This window comes from Panthera uncia (genome assembly GCF_023721935.1).
Source record: "Panthera uncia isolate 11264 chromosome B3 unlocalized genomic scaffold, Puncia_PCG_1.0 HiC_scaffold_1, whole genome shotgun sequence".
NCBI lineage: Eukaryota > Metazoa > Chordata > Mammalia > Carnivora > Felidae > Panthera > Panthera uncia.
This window is the reverse complement of record NW_026057582.1, coordinates 12,838,487-12,866,000: the sequence shown is the minus strand read 5'-3', so window position 1 is coordinate 12,866,000 and position 27,514 is coordinate 12,838,487. Positions and strand designations below refer to the sequence as shown.

The following is a 27,514-nucleotide window of genomic DNA, read 5'->3' as shown; positions in this document are numbered from 1 at the left end:
GAGAGGAGCGCGTCTGCTTTCTCGAGCGCGGGCATGTGGCTTCCAGGGGGGGGAAGACTGCCTCTACTGGATGGTCCAGAGAGATTCAAGCACCAATGGTGTTGATCAGACGGACTTCGGTTCCTTCTGGCACTGACAACTATGATACTGGGCCAAGGGAACTAGCTTGATGCCATACAAGGCCGGTTTAAGTCACACTGGACAATGGCCAGGACCTTTAATACCCTGATATGAACATAAGGGATAGACCAGGCAAACCCACAAATGATACTAGAAAATCAGCTGAAAAGTGTGAGGCCATCTTGCTGTGAGCCCACACGTCCCCTGTATAGAGCATATGAGAAATGGCTTCCTTAAGGTCTGTCATGGGAACTATAAAGGTACTTTTTACTAAGACATGAGAAAAAGTCCTGGAGGAACCTGCTTAGGGTTGGAACTGAGGAGGCCCTATCGAACAACCCAGCATGGCCGATCCCCTCCAGCTATGATACTGAGAATGGTGGACAGCTGTCCCAAGGGCCATAGCTAACTTAGAACAACAGTGACTAAGCTAGAGAGCATCTCAGGTGATCCTACTAAACCATGAATGCAAGATAAAGCTCAACAGGTCAAGCACCTCTCCCAAAATTACAGGGCTAATCAGGGCTGGGGTCCAGACTAAGACTCTATCTGGATAAATATACGGCATTAAACTTAAACTTCACTGAAAGTCGCCCATAGTTAAAACAATGTGCTGGGTGTTGCCAGTATATCATGTATGCAAAAAAGATTAGCAAAAAAAAAAAACAAACAAAAAACAAAAACAAAATCCAAGCCCATTATTGAAAATCGATTGATAATATGAAATTTCTCTAAGGTCTTTGATTTTTTAGGAGAAGAGGATTTGGGGCAATTTGTAAAGTAAACTATAGCAAAACTATAAAGAAAGAAAAAGAAAGTGAATACTATACAAGTCAGGATGGTGTTTTTTCTTCACGGGGACTGTGATCAGGAGCGGCGGGGGGATTGGGGGGGGGGACAGGAGATGTTCCCCGGGCGGCTGGTAAGGTTCTATCTCCTGAGTAGGGTGGTGATTACAAGGATATCTCCTGTATCCTCATTCGTTAATGATGCATTTGCTTTGGAAAATTTTTTTTATTCGTGTTATATTTAACAACAAAATGTTAAAGACATAATAAGAGCTCAGGAAAGTAATTTATCAGTTTATATTTCCTGCAAACGTACCATTGAAAGCTTCATCAGGTGTACAAAACATAATTAAGATTTTTAAAAAATAGCTGGGACCCCCAAATTCTACGTACATTCAACAAGCATGTCCCCCCGCATGGGTATTTGATAAGCTGTTGCACAGCACGTGCACATATCTGTGAACTAAAATGTGCTACTAGGGAAGGGGCATCCTGAGCAGTCAAGGGAAGCTTCCTGGAGGAGGCTGGCCCTAAACTCTTCCACATTCCTGTGCCTAAGACACAACATCCCTTCACATGGGGACAGCCCAGCCAAGTACCAGGGCAGACGCAGGTGCAGGCTGGGCTGGGTGAACCACCTCTCAAGACCCTGCACCTGCCAGCTGGGCACCCCGTGCACCACCAGTCAGTGCACCTGGCGCACAGGGCCTTCGCCCCCACGCTCCGATTCTCCAACCAGTGGGAGCGAAAAGGACAGCAGCAGCAGGTCCCCACGGGACGGCACACCCAAGTGACCTAACTTAGATGCATACTCCTGCAACAGTCCTCTGTGAGGGCTGTGGCAACCCTGCAGTGCAGACGTAGGGAGCCCAGCCCTGAGGAGCCCAGATCCCTTGGGGCGGGACTTCTCTCACCGTCAGTGGCCTGCAGACTGTACGTGAGCCCCAGAGCTAAGTAGCCTTTGGCCTTGAACTCTGACGTTTTCTCTCCCGCATCAACGACGGTTTTGGCAAACTTCTCGGCCTCTTCCAACTGAAAAACCAGACAAGTTGAAAACGACAACAACCTGCAGAATTTCTAACATGAGTTCCCATAAGCGTCTGCTGGCAAAACCAGATTTCTGATGAGTCACTGTGAAAATAACTCCCAGGTCTTCCAATTCCACTCTGGTGATTCTGTTCTCTTTATCTGAGCCTGTCTGACAGACCTCAGGGCTCCCACCTTGCCTTTCTTTCTTTCGAGTTTGCCTTAATGCTTTTTTTTTTCACTTCTTTTCCAAGGTCATTTTCATTCTTGGTGGGGTTCTATCTTTTTCATCTTTAGTTTTTACTAATTTGATCTGTAATTGGGCTGTGCTAGGGATTCAGAAATCGGATTGTAAATAAATAATATCTATAATAATTATAGATGTAACTTATATATAATATATATATGTTACATATAATAAACTTCTTAAAACATTTGGTGTCTGGTCTTTCCTTTTTTTTTTTAAATGACAAAAAGAACATATTTGGGCTTGGATTCTCTTTCCCACAGCTGTTAAAAATTTCAGAACCCCCCATCTATTTATTTTACAATGCAGAGCACATGGACCTCACATCAGCAGATTCCAATGAGAAAATGTGAAAGGACCACAAATTTCATGGCTCTTTCCAAGCACCCGGAAACGGCACCCACAGTAAGACCTTTTGCACAATTTATTAGAAGCCAAAATAATAAGATTTGTTTCTTCAAAATATGGCAAATGTTGGGGCCACGGAGGCTGGGGGATAGTACCCGGGAGTTCATTACACTCTTGACTTGTGGGGTGTTTGGAAATTTTAATAATAAAAATGTAAAAAAATATATATATACAGAAAAGATTTGTTCTGCTCATCTTTACACACAAAAAAAGAGAGTCCAGTTTATTTTTGGCCTTAGGGAGAGATCTACGTGACAGTCACGAACAATGCCATGGCTGGAAGGGGCGCGACAGTCATCGCCGGAAAGTGGCATTTTCAAAACGGAAGGGTCTGTCCAGCTCCTCCGCCCACTGCTGGAGCCTGCCTGTGTGGTTCCCTCTCCTGTGGCACCGAACTGTCCGAAAGTGCATGAACCACACGACGCCTTCAGAGCTGTGAGCCTCAGGTGAGAACCTGCCCTTTCAAAATGTCTTTTTCCTTCCACACTTCCCCAAGTACAATTTAGCGGAAGTAGAACACTTTCTTCCCAGGGCTTACTTTCGTCCTGCTGCGTGAGAATAAATGGGAAAAAAAACAAAAACAAAAAAAACAAGCAGCGAGGACCGTAACAGTAAAAATCCTTAGCAAGGCACCTCGGTCTTTGGAGCAAATTCTTCTTCTAATTAATCTTGACGTGAAGTTAAAGAAAAGAAATTAAAACTGGATCGTCTGTGGTAACGATCCATACCACCACCTCAGCGGTTAGTCTGGCTTTTCTACTTTCTACTCAAACGGTATTTTTTTTTGAGGTACTAGAACTGTTACAGATGGGACTATTCCCAAATTCAAATCTGAGCAAGAGGAAAGCCTACGTGAAGGAGGAGGAACGAACAGCATTGGTTTACATGTGAGCTGCGGGAGAGAATGACTCTTCTCTTCTATAGAAAACCTCCGCTCTGCTAAGAGTGAATCACTCAGTGACATACACCTTTCCAGTCCCGCATCCCTTCTTTGCGTACAGCAAGGTTTGTGTGAGTACGAGTTCCCATTCTCTTTTATCACTTCTGCCTCTTTCATCAACTGAAGCACATTCCTGTGAAAAAGAAAACCCTGGAGTATCCTGGGAACGTGATTCTCCTCAGTCCTGGTGCAGTGCGTTGAGGCCGGAGGGGTTCTGGGGTTTGGGGCTTTGGGCGGCCTTGTTTTTGGGTAGCTGATGAATTGCCACTATTCTCTCTCAGTGTTTTGAAGTGAAAGAGGTCACTGCCTGAGCGCGCGGGGCCCCAGCCCTACTCACCCAGTGAAGGGAGCCCACGCACAGCTTCGCGGCGAGGAGCGGGATGGTGGCGTCGTCGGGCTTCAGACGGATACACTCTTTCAGCACCTTCACGGCACGAGCAGACTTGGCAAAAGGAAATTATTTCTGTAAAACTCAAACTTTTTTGACAGGACCAAATACAAAAGCCTTCCCTGAGGGGTTTCGGTAAGGGTGGCCTCTTCACGAGGCTTCTCAACTTTGAACCCAACAGAGCAGGGGCCTGAGGATGGTGACAACCGGAGCTTGGGGCTCTCGAGTGACAGGAGTAAACTGTGGTTAGGACAAGTAGAAATGCTTCCCTGGAATCGCCCTAATTTTCTTCCTTACTTGTGTCGCCGTTGCAAAAATAAGAAAAAATAAATAAATAAAGGCAGCGAAGGCTTCAGTTATCATGAAGAATAAACGGTACAATTTAAAGTACGCCATACTCAATTTCTGTCTCCACTTGGCCCAAATAATCTCATATCTCAGACTTAACAAGGCACTAGATGGAAGCTTCGCTAAATGGCCCAAATTAATGAGAATGGTGGCTACTACCTTTATTGTGTGTGTACCTGTGCGAGGCGGAGGGGGGGGGGGTGCTATTCTATGCATCTTAGGGGTTTTACCTCATTTACCTGATAACGGTTCTGTGAGGGAGGCTCCGTTAGGTCTCCACTTTGCCGAGGAGGAAATGGAGATACTAAGTGGCCTGCCCTCAGTGATAGCTGTGAGGGCAGCTCCAGGCCTCGACTCCAGCAGCAAGGCTCCACAGCCCAAGCTTTCAACCAGGATCCTATGCTGCCTGATATAATGCCTTGCTAAAGACAACGGAATGATTTCCCCCTCCAGGAATATGTTTATACTTCCAAATGAGTGAAAGGGTCGCTGGGAGAACCAGCCTTAGCTTAAGTCCCGCCTTCACACGACAAAGTTACAGTGGCCAAAAAAGGGCAAATATTTCAGAATTTCTCTTCTCAGTGTCATGTCCGTGTTTGGCTCCCAAATCATTACATGTGATGACTTAGTTATAAATGACCACAGGAGAGTTTCAGATAGTCGGTGTAGACATCTGCAAGGTGTGATATCACCCCCTGGAATTCCAAGACATGAAGCACTGAGAGAGGAATACGCATCAAAGGGCAACTCACTTTTCCGGCGGCCATGAGGGACAGAGCAAACTGGTACCACAGCTGGAACTCCTCAAAGGCAAACTTCATGGCTCTTTCCAAGCACTGGTTGGAAAGAAGAATAAATGCAGACATCTGAGAACTGCCAATGTCACAATGGGATATGTGTGAGTTTGTGTCTACACGTATTAAGGTAAGTCCTACAAAATCTGCTTCCCTCGAATGCGTCAGACTTAATCCTCCACCAGACCCCTCCTGAGGAGCTCCCACAGGGTATGAGTCACTGTGCCAGAAGCCAGGACCATCCACAGTTGACTAAGTAGTTTTTCATCCAGTACAAAGAAAAAGGCACGTACATAAACAACTCAAACACAAGGCCCAGACTGATATGTGCCCCAACAATGGGCAAGTAATCACAGAATTGAGAAATGGCATGCTGGAAAAATGCTACTTGAGCTGGGCCTTGATTAATGAGGAAGAAAAAAAATGCAGCTCTGATCTGGAAGAGGGGGGTATAAGCAGAGACGTGGAGGTGAGAGGGAATGCTTTGACTCGATGATAGCAAATGGTCCAGTAATAAAGGCAGCCCAGGGCACACAGGCAGGAATGGGCGGAATGAGGCTGCGAGGCTGGCATAGGCTGGGCCCATGTCACTGAGAGTCTGACATGGCAGCTCCTTTTCAAAGATGTTCCATCTCCCTCCTCCACCCCAGGCTTGGTGGTGCTCCTCAAGTTCATAACTGTATGTTAATATCACGGTCTTCAACTTTCCCGCCCCAGCCCAGCTACATTCCACTGTGAAAAACCATCAAGGGCAGAAATCCTGACTTTGTCACCTCAGGACCCACCTAGGTGGGTAATCTACAATAGGCTTCACTATGCACAGAGTGATATGATCACATCAGAGCTTTAGAAGGATCATTTGGGGGGCGGGGAGAGGGATGTGTGACCAGCATGAAGATAGACCAGGAATAAGGTGGATAGAATGGTCTAGAGACTTCAGCAAAGACAGGGCAGCCAAGGAGGGGGGAGGGATGACTGGTGAGGTGTAGAGGCTGAAGGAGGCCTCCAAAGTCTCTGGCTTGTATACTTGGGAGCAAACCCATGACAGAGAAGACCCTTGTGTAAACACACACATATGCGTGTGTGTGTGTGTGTGTGTGTGTGTGTGTGTGTTTATGAGAGAGAGAAAGAAAATTTTTAGAATAAAGAGAGAATTTGGGGAAGAAATGTGTTTTATTAATGAGCTTGGTAAGGGACATGGTGAGTCTGAGGTGTCATGTGGTTACTGATGATAATTAGAGACAATCTGGGGCCTCAAGAGAAAAATCTAAAAAAAGACATACATTTGAGCTGAAAGAAATTAAAGACATAAATAAATGGAAACACATCCCATGTTTATGGATTAGAAAATTTACTATTATTAAGATGTCAGAACTATTCAAAGTGATCTGAGGATTTGACACAATCTCTATAAAAATCCCAATGGCATTTTTTTTTTTTGGCAGAAATAAAAAAAAACCTATCCTAAAATTCATGGAATCTCTAGGGACTCAGAATAGCCAAAACAATGATAAAAAAGAACTGAGTTGGAGGACTCACACTTCCTCATTCCAAAGCTTATTACAAAGCTACAGCTATCAAAACAGTATGGTACTGGCATAAAGACAGACCCCAAAGAATTAAAAGCAGGGACCCAAACAGGTATCTGCACACTGATGTTCATAGCCGCATTATTCACAATAGCTAAAGCATGGAAGGGACCCAAGTGTCCATCAATGGATGAAAAGATAAACAAAATGTGTGAGATATAAGCATACAATGGAATATTATCCAGCCTCAGATTAAAAAGGAAGGAAATTCTGTTGCATGTGAAATAAGCCAGTCACAAAAACATAAATACCATATGATTCCACTTGTATGAGGTACTCAGAAGAGTCAAGATCACAAAGACAGAGAGCAGGATGGTGGGTGCCAGGGGCTCGGGGAGGGGGATGGGGGAGGTAGCATTTCATGGGGACAGTTCCAGTTTTACAAGATGAAGAGATTTCTGGAGATAGATGGTGCTGATGGCTGTACAACATTGTGAATGTATTTAATGCCACTGCACTGCACGACTTTAAAATGGTTAAGAAGGTAAGACATGTATTTTACCACAGTAAAAATAACTGGGGGAAAAGTACATTTGAGAAAACAGTTGAAGCCATCAGAAGAGGTTTTGAAGAACATCAAAGGAGTGCTCGGAGAGAGGGCAACTCGGGCAGGACCGTGGGAAGCATCTCTACTTTGGGACCAGGAAAGGAGACACAGACAAGTCTCAGGACGGGGACGAGGAGACGGTCAGAGTGCGGGAGGCCCAGGGGCCCCAGACCCGGCAGCAGGTGGCCGAGCTCTGGAAAGCACGGTTCTGGGATGCGGTGCAGGAGGATGCCGGGCTGCGGGGGCCTAATGAGCAGAGAAAAGAAGGAGGGGAGTCTGCAAATGGAAGAACGTGACTTATCTATGCACCTATCTTTCCATGGAGACAACTTGAGACAAACAAGCGGAAGAAAGTCAGAGAAGAAACCGAGGAGATAAATTAGGTCCCCCAGGACCAGAGAGAGCCAGGTCCCTGGAATAGACGGGCCCCTGGTGGAAGGCATTCTCTTAAGGACACAGGCTCCTTAAGATAAAGAGGAGAGACCCTTCCCAGCAGCTGTCCTTCCCAGCCACTGTTTCCTCTGTAAAGATGGGCTAAGGTGGGTGTAGGAGCAGGGAAACAGAATAGGGCTGGGAGTTTTTTAAAAAAGACAGAAAAGCTTTAAACATCAACTTCACCCTGAGACAGACAGACACCAGTGTCACCTTAGAGGCTGGTGTGTGTGCAATGGCACCTGCAGCACCTGCTGCCAATTCTCTCTAGTGATGCTCTGTGGCCAGCCTGGGGCAGAGGAGAGCAACTACGGAAGTCTCAGGACTAACAGGCAGACATTCAGGGATGGGTAGGGGGCTAGGGGCTGAGGGAGGAACAAAGGAGCCACAGAGAGGGTGACGAACGAATGGCAAGAAATAATAAAGGCGAAGTGAGGAGGTGGGAGAGGAGAGAAAAGAATTCCAGAATTTTAGGTAGTATTTACAGAGAAGGTCACAGCAAATACTATGCTAGCTGGTTCACTGTGAAAACCTACCCCAATAAAAATATATTAAAAGGTAAAGCGATAAGCAGTTAAGAAGCACCTACTGCACACCTGGTGATGGGATAGGATGGGGATCTGCAGATCCCAAGTAAGATGAATATTTGGTTCCTCATTGCGATCACACTGGCAAACTGCTTAGCCAAAATCTGGGGGGTTGGACATGTGACTTCATTCTGGATCATGTGATGTCGGCAGAGGCCGCTGGGTGAGGCTTCCGGCATGGCTCTCTAAGAGGAGGGCTTTCTGGGCTACTGCACGCTCTGCCCTCAGCCCTGGCCCTCCCTCCCACCTGGGACGCAGCCAGGAACGCTGAAGCATGAGGACAAGAGCCACTCTCTAGAATGGCTGAGCAGAAAGAGAAAGCACTGGGCCCCTGAGTCTGTGACATGCTGTGGCTGTGACTGCAGCCTCTTTCCAGACGTGTTGCTGTTGTTGTGGGGGGAGAAACTGACTCATATTTGGCTAAGTCACTGTGAGCTGGTTTTTTTGATTACATCTGGCTGCACCTCTCACTAACACAGACACTAAATGGCAGAGCTGGGATCCGAACCTGACCCCAGAGCCCCCTTAGCGGCTCTGCTATACTGATAAGAACAGGAAACCCTTAAGAAGGGCCCTAAAAAGCCCTCACTGTGCCTTTAAGAAGCACTGTGGGAACAAAAACTAAAGCAGCCTGCTGAAAACATCAAGTAGGCAAGATGCGTGAAGGGAGACCTCATCCAGGTGTGGGGTGGTAGGAGCTGGGAAGAGGTGGGGGAGGACGGCTCTTAAAGAGAGAACACCAAGCAGTGAAAAGCCAACAGTGCTTGGAAACTGAGTTGGGGGATGAGGGACGGCGGAGGAGGAGGAAACGGAAAACATGATCACACTGCAGGAATTAGGCAAAGGATCCGGCGCGTGGAGAAGGTCGCAGATGACAATCAAAAATGAGGTTTGTCCTAACAGCTCTACGGAACCAGTTCACTGCAATATGACCACTAAGTACTTAAATATGTACACAGAAACATTTAAATGTTTGAACGCTTTTCTTCCTCTTTTTGCTAAGAGGAATGATAAATATCAACTGTTTTCCCGATAAACAAAAGGAGCTCAGCAGCTGAAACAGCCTGTTCTGAATCAAAAAGCTAGATGCTATAAATAAGTGTGCATCCTTATTTTCTTTTGTGCCAAAGGCTAACATACTCATTATACTCAGTGAAAAACACTTACTGGAGGCCCAATTGGTACAGAGCTCCATTCCACGTGCTACCAGCCATGGCACCAGGAAAATACCAGCCCTCCTAAAAAGTAGACCTGGAGAATCTTGGGGCTATGAGGGAACTTGAGAAATGTCCAGTTGAAGTCTCCAAAGGAGACATCTCTGTCGTTTTGGCTTCCCATCACCTCAAAACACTTCTGATTTTTTTGTTTCAAGAGTTGGGGATACCCGACATTGGAGGAAAGCAGCCTCTCTGTCTCCCTGTAGTAAGGCCTAAGGATGAATGAAGGACAGAAGCGATAGGAGTGGGTCACGTGGCCCAAACTCAGCCAATCAGATGCTCCTGCCGGAGCTTTGCATCTGGAGCAGGGAGGGGAGGGCCTGGGGGCCACAGTAGAAGAAGGGTTGGTGGAGGCCCTGGAAGGAAGGAACAGGGTCCTCCCAAACTGAGCCAGGGACCTTGTCTTCTTAATTTCTGCTCAGACCCATTCTTCAGCCTTCTGTGGATCCTGTGAGCAGCACACAGGGACGACTGCCTTTTCCGCCGGAGTGAACTCGTCAGCTTCTGCTACCTACAATCAAAGCCCTAAAGGTACAACCAATCAAATGCTTCAGGCTCTTACAAGCAAGCCCTGCCTCCTAGCCCCCAACAAGTAGTTGTACTAGTTCTGCCTGGGGACCTTCCAGAATAGGGAATTCACAACCTGAACAGTAGCTGGAAGTAAAGCCAGGCACCACCACAGATGGAGCGTGTGCATTCAGGCAAGCCAATTAACCTCTCTCTATCCAGACTCCTCGTGGTAAAATGGGAAATATAATAGTAATTAATGTAGACAGTTATCAGGAAGATTAAATTAGTTAATACACGTAAGCAATAAGAACAGTAGCTCAGATACTGGCTAGTAAGTGCTAAATAAAAGTTAGCTATTAGTTCTTGATAAAAATTTAACATTCTTTTTAAAAAAAATTTTTTTAATGTTTATTTATTTTTGGGAGAGAGAGAGAGAGAGCACGAGTGAGGAGGGACAGAGAGGGAGACACAGAATCCGAAGCAGGCTCCAAGCTCTGAGCTGTCAGCACAGAGCCCGACGCAGGGCTCGAACTCACAAACCATGAGATCATGACCTGAGCTGAAGTCTGAGGCTTAACTGACTGAGCCACCCAGGCGCCCCTAAAAATTTAACATTCTTATATTAAGAAGCAAAACTGTATAATTCCCATCACTTTATCTAAACTTAATGAAAATCTGAATATTAAAGTTCAAATTTATAATATATCAGAAATAATTACTTGACAAAATGCTTTCTCATCTTAAAAAAGGATTCAATCTGAGATCCTTGAAAATAGCACACTTTATAGAATCAGACTAGAACATATGTTAATTATCTATTTCCTTAACAAGTGGTACGGACCGAATGTTTGTGTCCCAAATTCATACGTTGAAACCTAACCCCCACTAGGATGGTGTCAGGACGTGAGGCCTCTGGGACGTGATTAGGTCATGAAGGTGGAACCCTCAGGAATGGGAATGATACTCTCATAAGAGAGAAGAGATCCTTTGCCCCCTCCACCGTGTGAGGACACAGCAAGAAGCCTGCAACCCAGAAGTGTCGGCCCTCGCCAGACATCAAATCTGTTAGAGCTACGACCTTGGACTTCCAGCCTCCAGAACGGTAAAAAATAACTGCTTACTGTTTAGAAGCCACCCAGTCTGTGGAATTTTGTTACAGCAGCCTGAATAGACTACAACGACGAGCCTTATTATAGGATACTGACTCTGTAGCCGGGAGCTAGTCTCATTGCTTTACAAGAACTGCCTCATTGCTCGTCCTCACAACCCTCCAAGGACAAGCCGGCACTATGACGGTCCTCCCTGGAGCACAGACGTGCCAGGTCGCAGTGAGCTGGTGGAAGAGGCAGGACCTGAATCCGGAAGGTCTGGTTCCAGAGTCAGAGCCCTTAACCACAACACTCCCCTGCCTCTGCGACTTTAATTACAGACAGGCCAGCCACACTTATCAGTCCCACTCTTGCCGCATAAAGCAAAGGACAGCTAAAATAAAAGGCCCCCCAAAATGCCACATGCTCACCTGAACTGTTCTGCAGATTCAGCAATATTTTTTACTGCTAATGGGGCCCTCGCTCCCGTGGCCTCTTTGGGATCCCCGAGGCTTCAAAGCACTGAGGCCTTTCCGGCTTGCGGAATTTTCAAGAAACCTCCCAGACCCCATGATATCCACCAGCACCACAGTCAAGCAAAGGTGCTCAGTTCATGTCCTTCAGGCATGTCCCCTCCACTGTGGCATCCTTCATGGGCCCCTCCCGCTTTGGACCTCCCTCCCATAATGAAACCGGTTTCCTAAAGTTAGTCCAGGTGTGTCACAAAATTAGGAAATACAAGCCAACAGCTACAAAGTAGCCCTTCGCCCCCAATTCTGAGGGGTTTGAGCTCCGGCATCACAGCTGAGGGCTCTTGTCCTCCCGAGGCTCTTGGCATCTTATATACGGTGATGGCACGCTGTCTCTGAGAAAGTGCCTAGACAGCTCCAGATGCTTGTGAAAGCTTGAGGCCAAGCCTACCTCTTGGGTATATAGCATGTCCTCCCCGTGGCCCCCTAAACACAGGGATTATATAGCCCCGAAGCAGCTCAAGTCAACGTACCTCGACAACGAACGGAAGCCCTCTCCCAAAGGATGCATCTGAATAAAAAGGCACTTGAGTCATCTCTGGAGGCATTTGCTATCCACGGCTTCTGCTCCTTAGGTGAGGTGTTTGCTCACCCCGGTTCTACCTGACTACCCTTTTTAAACACCCACTAATCATATCTGTATAGGGCGAAGTAAACATTTCCCAGTTTTAATGGACCGAGGGAGATGGCAATCCATACATGCTGTAAAATAAAGTCAGACAAAATAAGAACATTCATATTTCAATAACGGTTCCAGTCTAAGACGTGGGTGTTTGTGTGCCAGGGGCACGTGAGAGGCCGCTTCAATCCCCAGGCCCGGCGGGGGCCGGCGGCCGGAAGGGGAGAGGAGCCCGTGAGGCCAAGAGAGAGAGAGAGCAGTCACGTGTTGAAGGCCAGCCCTGGGGCCAGCTGCCCAGGCTTCATCCAAACTCCCTACTCACCAGCCATGGGTTGTCATGGGGTTAAGTGGACAAATACTTGAAAGAGTGGCCACCACAGAGCCAACGCTATAAACGCGTTGCTGTTGATGGTGCTTTGATGAAATGAGGAAAAGTAGCTGACGCTGAGGGGCTCGGGTCTGATCTGAAGGGGGCACGAAGGGGAGGCCGAGGGCCCTGTAGATGGCGCAGGGGTGCCGGTAGATGGCGAAGGAAGAGGGGAAGGGGAGAGATGCCAGCCAGATGCCAGCCCTTTCCCACGTGTGGTGTTGGGTCGAGAGGTGGCAGCGTGGCCGGGGCAGAGGGACGTGGGGCAGATGATGCCTGGGCCACACACCCCAGGTGGCAGGTGACATCTCCAGATCGCCTCCCTTGCAAGAAAAGAAGGGGGGTTTGGGAGTAGCATTACGTCTACCAGGAAAGGCAGGTCCATTCGCTGTAATCACACCTCTGCCAGCTCGCTACACCCCAGGTCATGTTCATTTAATACCGCGAATATTTTGTAGAGCAATAATTAGACTCTAAACGGCATCCTAATCATTTGAGCGGTAGTCAAAATGCCACTTGCGAAAATGTCGCTTCCCTTTGGGAGCAAGGGCTCGCCCTTTCCAGTCTATTTTGGCTCTACATAAACCAGCCAGTCCTGAGGGGGCTCCAGGAATGAGAAGCTCTTCTGGCCCAGGCAAGGGATGTAGCGATTACCTTCCTAGTACCCAAAGCCCAACTACATGAACTGGGTGCGTGGCAGTGACAGCAGGACAATGCCACGAGCAAGGAAAAGCCAAAGCCTATTTTTGGAATTCAAGAGTGAGATCCAGCAGCCAAAACCCATGGGGGAGGGGACAGGAATAAAATAATCAGATACCCCTCAGCTTTACCCTGGAGCTTATGTCTCAAATCCATCAGTATTAAAATAGAACAAATAACACACCGAGCTGTCTTCATTATTCACCGTCGTGAACAGGTTGGCCATATCCTAACTAAAAGTTCTTGTAACACAGATCCTCCAGTGGTTTAGGAGAATTTTCTTTTCTACATCATATATACTTAATGAGTTCGTTGATAAATGTAATCCTTTGCAGCTGTATAAAATTGTAGTTTTTTGTTTTAACTTTAACGTGGCGTATGGATAATATTTCACCTCTTTACTTTTAACAATGAGAAACTATCTAAGCAATTTACACATTTTGGACCAATATCTTAGACCCACAGAACGACATCATCAGAGAGCATGTTGGGACCCTGGAGACTGCCCAGCCCTATTCTTACTTTACAGATGTGGCAACTAAGACCCAGAGAGAAAACAGGGCCTGCCCAGGGGTCACATAGGGGCAGATCTGAAATTAGAGCTTTGACACTCAGTTCCGAGCCCCTGTTTCTATATTAACTAAAAATAAGAGTACAAATTACAGATCTACTTGAGAGATCTACTCTACGAGAGTCTGAGTCCAGGAGAAGCTTCTAAAAGTCATGCTTCTGGGACTCTCAGCTACCAATAAAAGTTCCCCCACCCAGATTGTGAGGAAATAGATGAGGTCCGTCAAGTCTCACTCAAGTTTTCCCCTCAGAAATGAGAAATAAAACAGAGTGAACCCCACATCTGTGCCCCCATCCCATTTATCTTTTTGCTTTCAAACACCAATACCGCTCCAAGCTGAGGAGTCTCAAACCTTTATTGTTCAGACAAGTGCTTAAACCAAAGGGTACCACTGCTTCTGGCCATGGTGGGAGGAATAGAGAGCAGGCTGGTTTCCAAAGGTTACCGACTTTATTGTAGACTTTGAACGCTGGACACCATCCTCTGGCACGCTCTCTGCTCAACTCTATGAAGTGACTTGATCAAGTTTGCCTTGCGAGTAAAGGGTCTCCAGGGTCCTAATCAAAAACGATTCCATCTGCCGCTGCGCTCATGTAGCTGTTATTCTTGCAAAATGAATCACTAAATTCAAGAAACGGGCATCCTGTTCATCTACCTCCTCCTCAACTGTTTCTAACCTTGGGTCTTCATCTGTTTTCAGTCCACCTGCCCTGGATGGGGGTGCCGGGTGTTTGCCCTTCGACCACGGCTGCCGCTTCACCCATGCAAGGGCTGGGGGAGGGAAGTGAGGAGTCAAGGTAACAGCAGACCAGGGGAGTGTCACACACGAAACAGATGCTCAGCGAATGCTTGAAGGAAGGAATAAACCTGGGTCAAGTGGCGACCCACTCTTGCAGATATGCTTTTAGGAGGCCACCCAAACAAGGAAGCACTTGGGAAGAGTACAGTAAAGTGCCAAGAACCTGGAGCTGGCATCACGTTAGGAAGGGCTACCGTAGTATGGCCTGTGAGCCAAACCACACCTGCTGCCTGTTGGCATAGAGTCCAAAAGCTAGGAGTCCTTTATAGACGAACATTTGCCATCAATTTGATGAGCAGAAATACCAACTTTGAACCCAAATTAAGTGAAATGTCATCCTCCAAAATAATCCCGTTCTTCTCATTAGTGGACCTGTATCACAGAAAGTTGTATTCATTGTTACAGTTGGAATGTAATCAATAAAAATTCTGTGGAAATTTGTTTCCTTTCTCGTCATACCTACATAATATCCTTGATTTTGCCTCTTGGTCCTCAAAGCCTAAAATGTTTAGTGTCTGGCTCTTTATAGAAACGTTTGCCAACCCCCAAACTAAAGGCACGGGGCACTTTAGGCTGGAGGAAAGAAGACGGCATAACAGCTGCCTGTCACTGAGGCAGAACCCAACTTGCTCTATTGTTCCAAAGAGACAGAATAGATGGAAGTTATAGGAGACAAACTTCAGATCCATCCTTTCTACTAACCAGAGAGAAATGGAATGGTACATATCACATATCAAAAGCTGTGCTATTTTTATACCTATTGTCTCACCAAGTTTTATGACGGTCTTTGAGGTGGGAGTCCAGAATGGCTAACTCTTGGGGTGCCTGGGTGGCTCAGTCGGTTAAGCGTCCGACTTCAGCTCAGGTCACCATCTCGCGGTCCGTGAGTTCGAGCCCCGTGTCGGGCTCTGGGCTGATGGCTCAGAGCCTGGAGCCTGCTTCCCATTCTGTGTCTCCCTCTCTCTCTGCCCCGCCCCCGTTCATGCTCTGTCTCTCTCTCTCTGTCTCAAAAATAAATAAACGTTTAAAAAAAAAAAAAAAAGAATGGCTAACTCTTTCCAAAATCACAAGCTAGGAAAGTGTAGTGCCAGGATTTGAACTCAGATATGCTTGGACTCCAAGGCTGAGTTTTTCCACTGTACAATGAAAGACCCTACCAAAACTCAAGCATTATCTGCCAGGGTAATTACAGAGGGGATTTTACTTGAGAAAGCACATGATCACCACCACCAATAAGAACAGCAACACGCACTTTGCATATACTATCCCATCAATCCTTACAATAACCCTCAGAGGTAGGTCCTATCATTACCTGTATTTTCCACGTAAGGGGACTGGTGTAGAGAGGTAAAGGAATCTGCCTACGTTTATAATCAGCACATAAAGTAGCAGAATTGAGATTCAAACTAAGATCTGATATCAAAACATGAGATATTGTCAGGAGGGCAACACTTTCCAAATGACCTACAGAGTCAACACAATCTCTATGAAAACTCTAACAAGTCTTTTTTGCAGAAATGGAAAAGCCAATCTTCAAATTCATGTGGACTTGCACAGACTTGCATTGTTTTGAATAGGCAAAACAATCTCGAAAAAGAGCAAAGCTGGAGGACTCAAACTTCTTGATTTCCAAGCTTGCAAAGCTACAGTAATCAAACCAGTGTGGTACGGACATAAGAATAAACATATAGACCAATGGAACAGAACTGAGATCCCAGAAAGAAACCCACACATCTATGGCCAGCTGGTTTTCCACCAGGGTGCCCAGTCCATTCAATGAGGGAAAGAACAGTCTCTCAACAAATGTTTTTAGGACAACTGGGTTTCCACATGCAAAGAATGAAGTTGGATCCCTACCTGTATACAACAGTTAACTCAAAATGGATCAACATTCTAAAAGTAAGAGCAAAGACCATAAAATCCTTACAGGAAACATAGGAGTAAATCATGACCTTGGATTTGGCAATGGATTCTTAGCTATGACACCCAATGCATGAACAGCAAAAGAAAAAAATGGACACAGTAGACGTCATCAGCATGAAAAGCTTTTGTGCATCAAAGGACATTATCAAGAAAATGGAGAGACAGCCTACAGAATGGGAGAAAATATTTGCAAATCATTATCTGTTAAGGGTTTATTATGCACAATAAAGAAAGAATTCCCATAACTCTACAACAAAAAGACAAAAACCCAAGTTTAAAATGGGCAAAGGTCAGGGGCACCTAGGTGGCTCAGTCGGTTAGGTGTCTGACTTCGGCTCAGGTCATGATCTCATGGCTCGTGAGTTCAAGCCCTGTGCTGACAGCTCAAAGCCTGGAGCCTGCTTCGGATTCTGTCTCCCTCTCTCTCTGCCCCTCCCCCGCTCACACTGTGTCTCTTTCTCTCTATTTCAAAAATAAATAAAAACATTAAAAAAACTTTTTTTAAATGGACAAAGGTCTTGAATAGGTATTTCTCCAGACAAGACACACAAATGGCCCAAAAACACATGAAAAGATATTCAACAGCATTAGTCATTTGGGAAATGCAAATCAAACCCACAATGAAATACCATTTCACAACTACTAAGATGGCTACGAGAAAACAAAACAAAGCAAAAATAACAAGTGTTGGTGAGGATGTGGAGAACTGGGAACCCTTGTGCCTTGCCACTGAGAATGTCAAATGGTTCAGCTGCTGTGGCAAATAGTTTGGTAGTTCTTCAAAAAGTTAAACAATTACCGTATGAGCCAGCAATTCCACTCTTGTATATATGACTTTACAGAACTGAAACCAGGAACTCCAATATGTGTTTGCCAATGTTCCCTGCAGCATTATTCACAGCAGTCAAAAGGTGGAAACACTGAACACGTCCACCGATAGATGAATGGATAAATAAAATGCGGCGTATACATACAAAGGAATATTCCCCAGACAAAAAAAGGAATGAAGTCTGATACACGCGATCAGACGTGTTACACAACAGAGCGGAATCTTGAAAACATTAGGCGAGGTAAAATAAGCCAGACATAAAAAACAAGGACGGCATGGTTCCCTTCACATGATGCAAACTCATAGAGACAGAAAGTAGATCGGAGGTTAACAGGTTATGGGGTTGGGGAGGAGGAAAGAGGGAGTTATTGTTCAATGGGTAAAGACTTTCTGTTTGGAGTGATGGACGATTTGGAAATAGTCATGAAGGCTGTACAATATCGTGAACGCAATTAAATCACTGAATTGTATACCTTAAAAAGGTTAAAATGGCACATTAAAATTTATTGAGGGCCATAAAAACAGAGCAATGATACTTAATTCAAAAACGTTTCCATAATGGTGGACATGGAGGTGCCAGGGGCCACATCAGGAGGTGAGATTCTTTGGGGCAGGCCTGTCACACAAACGTGACATAGCCGATCCCTGCTGGGTGACCCCCAGAGCTGGACCAGAGTGGGGATCTGTAGGTGCTCTGGCCCATGCTGGGCCCGGCTCTTCCTCTGTTACCTATTTCCCAGCTAAATGACCTTTACTCTTTGGACTCACCTGGGAAGATATACTCACTGCATATCCAGGGAAAGTTTATCTTGAAAATCAAAGAAAAGGGAGCAGGATGAGAATGTCCATTGGCTTTGAGTTTATTCAGCAAGTTTCTACTGAACACCTACCATGCACTAAACATTCTGCCTTGATCTCTCAGAAGGCCACGCCTCTAGTGGTCAGGCCACACTGATGCCTCCTAGCGAGCTGGGCACCTAGGTCAAGGCTGGGCTTCTGTAGCCCAAGTGGGGCTGCACGAAACACCAAACTCTAATATAAACTGACAAATGGTAGGCCTGTTCCACAGACTTAGACATTCAAGTGTCTTTCACATGCTCCCTGATTAAATGAGTGTTTGGGTTAGGAATGTGTAAATGTCCCTTTGGTACAAGCACTAGCCAGACAGTTCTACCCACAGAACTATAATGTTGTTGAGATTTACCAGAAACGAATTGGGAGTTCAAAACGAAAGACAAAAATACCACTTCTGTCTTTAAAGCTGCCGTCTCTATGTAGAGGGGACACGTACACCCTTCCCAAAAGGACCCCCTAACATTCTGTCAAGAGGGAGCCATTAATAGTCAAATTCAAGAAACAAACCTACTTCGCAGTTTGGGTTCATTCTGAAAAAAACAGAGGAAGCGGGGCTTGTTGCTTTACTTTTAATAGCACGGGTTGTCATGCCAACTAGTGCTGCTGTTTAAATTGAAGGGGAAGAAAGAAGTGTTCCTTCCTACACAAACCTTTCAGCAGGGCTCACAATTAGTCTTCTAAAAACACAAAAACTCATGGCGCCGGAGATACGGTAAACACCGTGCTTATATTTAAGCCTGTCACAACGAGGATGTGGGAAACCTCTGGTTTGTACTGCCTTTACACAAGGCTCCTGCCCGGTTATCTGGCTGTGCGCTGCCCTGAAAGAGAGCAAGGCATTCCGTGGGCACACACACAGAGGCGGCCGATCTCGAGACGGGAGGGGAGCCTTCCATCTTGAAGGAACACAACTGAAGAGAGAGACAGAGACAAACAGTTTTCTGGTCAAGGTGGCTCTGCTCCCCGCGAAGGCACTGTTCCTAAAAGGCTGGGTCCGCACAGAGCTGCACAACACCCAAAGGTGTCAGTGATGCGGGGAGGGAAGGGGAAGGTGCACCAGGTGCTGCGGCAGAGGGACTCCCTCGGTGCAGGGGTGCCGAGGGGCCCAGGTCAGCGGCAGAAGGACGGTTGTTGGCTTCTGCTCACTCAAGGTCCCAGCTGGCATAAAGGAAGGTCTGTGCAGTGTTGCTATGGCAAGCAGGACCTGCTCACAGACCAGCCGCGGCAGGGCACGGCCGGATCCCATCAGCGAAGGGCGCAAGCAGTCTGTCCCAAGATGTCGGGGGTTCCCAACCCAGCCCTGTGCCTGTCTGGTGTCCTCTCCTCCCGCTCCTCCGTGAGAGCGAGCCCTTGTCTCCCACGTCCTCAGGCCTCACGCCCTCACACCACCACAGTCCTGAGGATGAAGGTGTCTCTCTGCTCTGAGACTTTAATTCCTAGCAGTCCCTGAAGAGCCAATTCAGGAACCAGCGTTCCTCCTCTCGCACTGGCCCCTCACCTACAAACACTGCGGCAGCCTACCCAGTCTGTCCACCTGTGGTTAGCATGCCTTGGGCTAACCAGTCTTCTCTAATCAGTGTCCTTTTGTGTCTTTCTATTTAATTTCCCTAATTAGTTTCTGGAAGTTTCTGGAAGCCAAAAGGCCTTTCTCTGTACACTTTGTTGCTTCCCCTGTGCCTGGAAACCCCTGAGCATACGGTGGTGGGGACAGCACAGAAGCACACAGCGGCCGTGTAATAAGCTCCAGTGCTGGGCTCTGTTCTGAGTACCTTATGTGGTTTGGCAAATAAGCCTCACAATTACCTGAGAGAGGTGTGATTATTAGCCCCATTTTGCAGAAGGAAAAACCGAGGCATATGAGGTCAATGACTTGCCAGGATCACACAATTGGTAACTGGCAGACCCAGGACCCAAACCCAAGCTCTCTGACACGAGGGCCTGGGCCTGGGCCACACTTGGTTGCTGCCCTGGGTTTGGGGGTTGAGAAAACAAAGACGGGGTGGGGAGCCAATGGAGGGGAGAAAAATGAGTGGGAATATCTATAGTAAACACATACGATACTATCCCATTCCTTGAAACTTACGTAAATATACATGCATTTATTCACAAAGAGATCCATGAAAAGATGGTCTCTATGATGTCAATGGGTAGTCAGCTGTCTCAGGAGGGCAGGGCTTTAAGTGCCTTTTATTTCCTTTTCCATATTTGTCTGTACAGTTTGATTTTCAAGGAGTCTGCAAGGTGCTGCATACTGCAAAAATGATCACCGATGAAGTCAATTTCATCATGGGAGGAAAAGGGAAACAAAACAAAAGAAAAAGAAAGGAAAAAGAGGGAGGGATGGGACAAGCCATCACGTGTTTCTGATCGGAAGGGTGGCATGCCACACCTGTGACTTAGATCACCTCGGGGACAATGCAGGAGGTGAAGACAGACATACTATTCTACCGTGATGAATGACAGCAACGACAATCCCTAACTCTCATGGGGCCCAAAGAAGTAGTACAGGAAGTTGAAAATCCAGCTGCCCCCACAGCAGCACGGCTCACCACAGTCAAATGCCCATCAACAGATGAACGGATGAACAGGCTGTGGTATAATCTACATGATGGACTGTTATTCGACCATAAAAGAGAACGACATACTGACAGGCTACAGTGTGGGTGACCGTGAAAACATTATGTTGAGTGAGAGAAGCCAGACTCAAAAGGTCACTTACTAGATGATTTTGTTTATAGGAAATACCCAAAATAGGTAAATCCATAGAGTCAGGAAGCAGGTTAGTAGTTGGCGGGGACTGGGGGGAGGGGAGAGGGGGACAGTTGCTTCCTGGGGATGAGGTTTCCTTTTAGGGTGCTGAAAATGTTTTGGGATTTGATAGAGGTGATGCCTGCACAGCACGGGGAATGCACGGAACGCCACTGAATCGTGCACTTTTAAAATGGTTTAAGTTTATGTTACATGAATTTATCTCAATGAAAAGACAGTCCAGTTAGCTTTTAACCTAAAGCCCCAATAAAATGGAAGGGCAAATGAGAAGAAAAAAAAGGAAAAAAGAAAGAAAGTCCCAGCAAATGAAGGAAGCAGGACACTCCACGGAAGATGTGGCCTGGGGCTGGAGGAGAGAGGGTCCCTGCTCAGCCAAGCGTGGACCTTCCATAACTGAGCACCGAGGTGCCACCGTCTCCAGATACTGGGAGCTTTCACCTTTCTCCTATGACACCTCCTGTTCTAGCTAAAAGATATGAGACAACATGGTCATCAAATATTTGCTGCGGGAAGCTCCAACTGCAAAATCAAGTAGAGACAGCAAGAAAGGTTGAAGCCACATATTCAAATGTTTTGCTACTGGAAGCGGACCCTGCGGGGAGCCCTCCCCAGCATCAGCCACACCAGATGGCAACTGCCTGCTGCTTGGCTGCCTCCCCCAAGACTGGGAGCCACTCACGGGCAGGGACCATGCCTCGTGCAAGGCTGTGTCCCGGCCTTTATCACAGTCCCTGGCTCAGAACAGGGGAATGCATATACCTGTGTTAAAGAAATGAATGTCCTCCATTTTATATATCTTATCACTTGACTTCTATATATATTTTTTAAGTTTTTATTTTCATTTATTTGAGAGAGAGTGCACAAACACATGCAAGCGGGGGGGGGGGGGGGGGAGGGGGGGGGAGAGAGAGAGAGAGAGAGAGAGAGAGAGAGAGAGAGAGAATCCCAAGCAGGCTCCACGCTCAGCACGAGACTGGCGCAGGACTCCATCTCACGAACTGTGAGCTCATGACCTGAGCCAAAATCAAAGGTGGGACAGTGAACCCACTAAGCTACCCAGGTGCCCCTGATTTATATTTTTAATAGATAAAACACAGCCATGGGATAAAATCCAAAGGCCTCCAAGGAATGTAACGGTGGTAAATTTCCCTTTCTCCCACCCTTGTGCTCCCTCACCTACGAGGCAACCTCTGACGCTGTCCCCATCATTTTAAACGTGACCAGGGCAGTGAAATTCTGAATTGCAAAAGCTCCAGCAACCAGACCGCCCGGTGACTCGGGCGTCAGGTCATCACCACAAGATGGAAGCCACATGTGATACCAAGATGAAAGTCATCGGAGTGCAAACAAGGTCCCAGCATTCCGTGCTGGGAGGAGGCACATGCCAGGCTTGCAGAGGAACGCTGCTAAGGTGACAGCCGTCCCCCTAGAGTCATTCATGGCATGTCGAGAAGTCCGTGGGCAGGGGCCAGCCAGCCACCTCCAGTTCCTCACACCTGATTCTGACGCTGGCGCATTTCAAGCTGAGGCAAGGCCACGTGGCCACATGATGGGACGAAAGCAGACACACAAACCGCAATCACGCTCGGACCCAGAGAGATGCTTTAGCGGTTTGTCTAGAGGAAAAACGTTCACCTTAAAAGAACTCAACGGAGAGTTGGGTGGCCCTGTCCCCACGGACAGGCTCCACGGTGGACACGGCAGATGGGAACTCAGCCGGCCAGGAGGAGAGGGGCCGGGGAAATCAAAGCACCCACGGTGGCAAAGAATCTGGGCAGCGTCCCCAGGGGCATACCGTGTGCGACAGGAACATCTGGACACACTGAGCCCCGGCCTGTGAGGGGCTTTTTTTGAAGACTGAGTAACCATTGCCCTGTATAGTCACCAAACCGAAGCCTAAAAAAAGACCCGGGCCGCGCAGGCTCATCTGTTCTCCAAGGCTCCTGCCTAATGTGGCGAAGCACCGGCGAGAGGGTGAGCCGGGTGCTTATCTGATTTCAGCCAATCTGTTACTGTATTTCATTCCCTGTCCTCGTGCCCAGAGGCTGTTGCAATGTGTATAAATTTAGAAAGAAAAAGATAAATAACATGGAAAAGTCCATTTTAACAAAATGAGTTGTTTTCTTTCTTTTCTTTCTTTCTTCTTACTCCACTAAAGAAAGGACAAAGTGATCGTGTTACTTATTTAGCCCTTACCATGGTGGAATTTGGTATTCTGGGCAGCAGCTCAATAATGCATGACCGCAGCCCAAGATTAACTAGCTTCTTCTGAAATTGTAAAATAGTCAAGCTTCCATCCCAAATATTTTTTAGAAGCTGAAGGAACAAAATGACAGTACCTCGCCCAAGATCTGTAATCAACTAGAGTGTCTTCTGATCGAGCCAAAATCTCTGAACGAAGACTGTGTTTACCGACACGAATGTCTATGCCAGCTCACTGACCACACACGGCGGTGCCATTTTGCCCCAGGAGTTATGCGTCGATGCTTTAAATAAGGTAAAACCTTCATAAGGACATTAGTATCACGGATGGGAGGTTTGGGGTTACGGTAGAAATTACCCTCAAAGAGAAACTGCTTGAGAAATGCTTGCCTTCCCTCACACGCAAATTCACAGCCAGTGGGTTTATGGACCAAGGTAGGAAGTCACCACCAGTGGATTCTACGAGCTAATCATTTAGCCCAATTCCCACTCCACAGAGTTAAGTGATGGGCCCAAGGTCACATGGCTGCCAGTGGCAGAGGGGTCAGGACCAGGTCTCACAGCCCTTCCCCGGGCTTATTCTGCTGGCACCACTCCCCACCGGAAAGTACCAGACTCAAGCGCTATACCTCCGACAGCATCTCGTACTGGCCTCTCCTCCCAAGGGCAATGGTCAGCAAATCGTAGACCACAGATGCGCTCTGCAAGCTGATGAGGCGGTCGCTCTTGTGCTCGGGTATCCGGCTCAGCACAGCGTCCCGGTTGGCCTGAAAACAACGCAGAAGAGAGAAGCAGATGGTGAGCCAGTCCCTGCACACCGCCAGTGTTCGGGGCAGAGAAGCCATCTAGGCCCTCCTGCCCCTCACAGTTTGCCGAGGGCCTGGAGACAGGGGAAGGAACGAGTACGGGGCTTGTCACCTTGGGCTGTTTATTCAAATTCCCCAGAGCCCTACAGCACATGGTACAGGGTGTTATCCAAACACGAAGGCCCGGAGGTATGGTTCTAGAGGACGCTCGGTACCTGTCAGCAGGCATTTGAGGGAAGCTTTGGGGGCTGATGGGGAGCAGGGTGGTTTCTCCTGGGCTCGGGCTCACAGCCAGGCTCTGCGGACACAGCCAGTGCTCTGGGGCAGCCCTGCTGGGCCTTGCCTGTAGGTCCTTCTTCTGCTCTACATTAAAGAGCAGGGGGGAAATCCCCAGTCCCATGTTCCCATCATCAAAGGGTGCCATTACGTTGTGTCACTCCTGCGGAGACATGTGGTCCTTTTCCTGTGTCACTAAAGCAACATTCAAATCCCTATATGGCACCTTCCCTGGAACAGACTACAAAGACTAATGCAATCTTGTTTAGGGAAGCACAAAACAGCTGTATCAGAGAAACCAAGAAGCAAACAGATTTTTGTCTTAAAAGATATTACCGAGGACTCAAGAGATCACCTTGCCTATTTTCCATCGCCGCTGCTTGGCACAGAAAGACAGCAGGCACATTCAAACTTATTAATCTCATCTATCTGGAAATCAAATGCTCTTTACGACAACTTGTTTTCGTTACTTCCGAAATTTAATTTCTCTACAGATTCTCCACACATATCCCATGTATCAGGGACGCTACCTACTCTAACCATTTTCTTTTTCTCCCTAATAGGGAGCCGGAATCAACTAAGTTAGATTTTGCCTGTCTTTGTTTCCCCTGCTAGTTAACAGAAGTCTCCAGATCTATCCACCTCTAGGAGGACAGAAGGGGCCCGTTGGTTTTTCCTGCGAAGGGGTGCCTGAGATACCAGGGTCGCTTGTCCAGGCCGGCTGATGATCATCTCCCTGCCTGACATTTGGAATGGCCGTGCGCACACCTTCTCTCTCACAAACGAGACAAAATGCTTTCTCTGTGTGTGAGTCCGAGGCACTCACTTTTAGCCACCCATCAGTACTTACTGACTCGAAAACTCCTTGCTCTTAAATGTCAAAGACAAATAAGAATACATAAGACAGGCCACTTCCTACAAAGTGAGTCATCTCTTATGGATACAAGCCTGCTTTTGAAGATTTCATTCTAAGGTTTTCTTGTTAGGAGTGTCTTTGAGCCAAGAAAAGAAACCCTGAGGGAAATAGGAGGGCCTCCTGTAAGGGGTCTCATTTTATTTACTTGCCATACATGTTCCATACTGAGACCAATGCCTGGAAGAGAACAAAACAAAGCAAAATACTACTTAGGGGATATTTTCAAGTTATGCCAAGCACACTTTTTTTTTTTTTTTAATTCTTAGAGAAAATCTATCGACGTCTTTTGATTAAAACCTCAATGCATCCACAGATAATAAATACCGCAGAACACCGTGTCGGTGGTAATTGTGGAAATGTAGTTCTGATGACCCCTTTCTCCTGGGGAAACTTCATTTGACACTTTCTTGCAGGTGGAGAGACTACGGATGAATTGACTTTTCTAAGTTAAAGTCAGAACCAACGAAGATACAATTTTCTCAGATACCAAAAAAAAAACCACAGCAATTCTCAACTGGTTCTGAAATTGAACACATGAAACTTTCTGTCTATAAGCTGAAAAATCAAGAAGTCAAGGAACACGAAAAAAGGCTTGCAAAGGCAACTTAACTGAGACTTCTACCTACATAATTATGGAATAATTTACAGGGAGAGCACAGTCATTTTGGTTGGAAACCCAGACCTCCATATTTACTGATGATGTCATTGGATTTCACCATCCTCTGAAGAGAGTTTCCAGAAATCCAATACCACAGAGCCAAATCTGACTGCCTCAAAGGGATCTCAATTTTGAGTATTATTAGTTTCTATCATTTCAACTAAGGAGCAGGAAAGTTGGAGACATCATTCCCAAGACATCTCCACTTAGAGCGAGCATTTCAGAGATGTGCCTGTGTTTTCCAAACTCTAAACTGGAACACACAACCTGACCACAGAACACCATATTTTCAATCAGAATTGTCCCAGAAATCTAAAATGTGTGGTCACCACTCTTTCAGAACTTTTACAACGTCACCATCCCAGTCTGCCCAAATGAAACTAACTGCTAGGTTGTGGAGAGCCCCGCCTAGAAGGAGGGCACAAGAGCTAGGAGGCCAACGCGAGCTGGCCCCCACCAAAGAACTGATGACGAAGCGCGGAGAGACCAGCTCATTCGCAAAACAGTTCCCGAATGCCAGAGTGCCAGCCTGTTCACATATATGCTTTCCCTGACTGTGCCAAGGCAGAGTAGAGAATGTAAATGACACCGTTCTAAGTTACCAGCTGACAGTCAAGGAAAGATGAGTCAAGGGGGCAACCTGTTTCCTTCAGAGGAAGTAAGGCCAATGACGTCAAAGAGGTTCCAAATAAAAAGCAGTGGTAACTCAAGCAGTCTTGCTCCTGTAAACATCTCTGGGCCATTTCACAGAACAAGGAAACCCAAAGCTCGAAATTAAGGCAAGGATGCTAGCCTCCCTGACTGATCCCAGCCTCTTCCAATCCCTCCTTCGCTCAGCATACAGCCTTCTTCTTGTGTTCCATTTCTGAATCTTCTTCAGCTGAGCGCATTTCATGCCTCCATTTAAACTGCACACGTGGGGAAGAAGGAAACGACCTTCTCTTGCTTCAGTTTCGATTCCTTTTCTTCCACCTTCTCCACCTGCTTGCCTGGTGAGGAGGGGGTTATGAGAGGATGCAGCCTCATCTGGAAAGAGCAACAGACCACTGTGGGATGCATCCGTTTTGCCTGCTCTGGTCCTCATCTACAGAATGAGTGAATGGGTGGGAGGATATCTAGGTCCTTCCAAGTTCCAGGAGCCTCGCCATTCTGCTCAGGTGCTTAGCACACACCATTTGGGTGCTAACGTACTAACTGCTAGAACACAGATTGCTTCTCAGAGTTTCAAGCCAGGCGGTCATGCCTAGTGATATGCAGAGTAGAAACCCAATAAATGGTGAGTAATGAAACACTAGATGTAAACTTTGATATTCTGGCCAGACATTACGAAAACATTTCAAAGGAATCTGATGGCCTGGCAAAAACTCCCGCACAACAGCAGAGCAGGTAACAGGAGCGAGCTCTCACGGCCAGGGACTCTGCAATGCCCGGGGAGCGGGCGGGAGACCTGTCCAAGGAGCTGAGTCTGCTCCATCGGGCTCCTGCTTTAAAAACCAGAGGTTCGGGGCGCCTGGGTGGCTCAGTCGGTTAAGCGTCCGACTTCAGCTCAGGTCACGATCTCACGGTTCATGAGTTCAAGCCCTGTGTCAGGCTCTGTGCTGACAGGGCAGAGCCTTCAGAATCTGTCTGTCTGTCTGTCTGTCTCTCTCTCAGTCCCTCCCCCGCT

The 27,514-nt window shown here is 47.0% G+C and overlaps 1 protein-coding gene across 4 annotated transcripts in view; it reads right to left on the bottom strand.

The window, feature by feature from the left end:
* Positions 1 to 27,514, bottom strand: part of TTC7B (tetratricopeptide repeat domain 7B) — a 245,419-nt gene that overhangs the window by 103,520 nt on the left and 114,385 nt on the right. For all 4 annotated transcript variants that reach the window (XM_049612316.1, XM_049612319.1, XM_049612317.1 and 1 more), the window contains 4 exons: positions 23,822 to 23,959; positions 5,018 to 5,101; positions 3,867 to 3,971; positions 1,823 to 1,940 (listed from right to left, as the gene is read on the bottom strand). In XM_049612316.1, the coding sequence (XP_049468273.1) occupies positions 1,823 to 1,940; positions 3,867 to 3,971; positions 5,018 to 5,101; positions 23,822 to 23,959 (445 nt within the window). The remainder of the gene's footprint in view (positions 1 to 1,822; positions 1,941 to 3,866; positions 3,972 to 5,017; positions 5,102 to 23,821; positions 23,960 to 27,514) is intronic.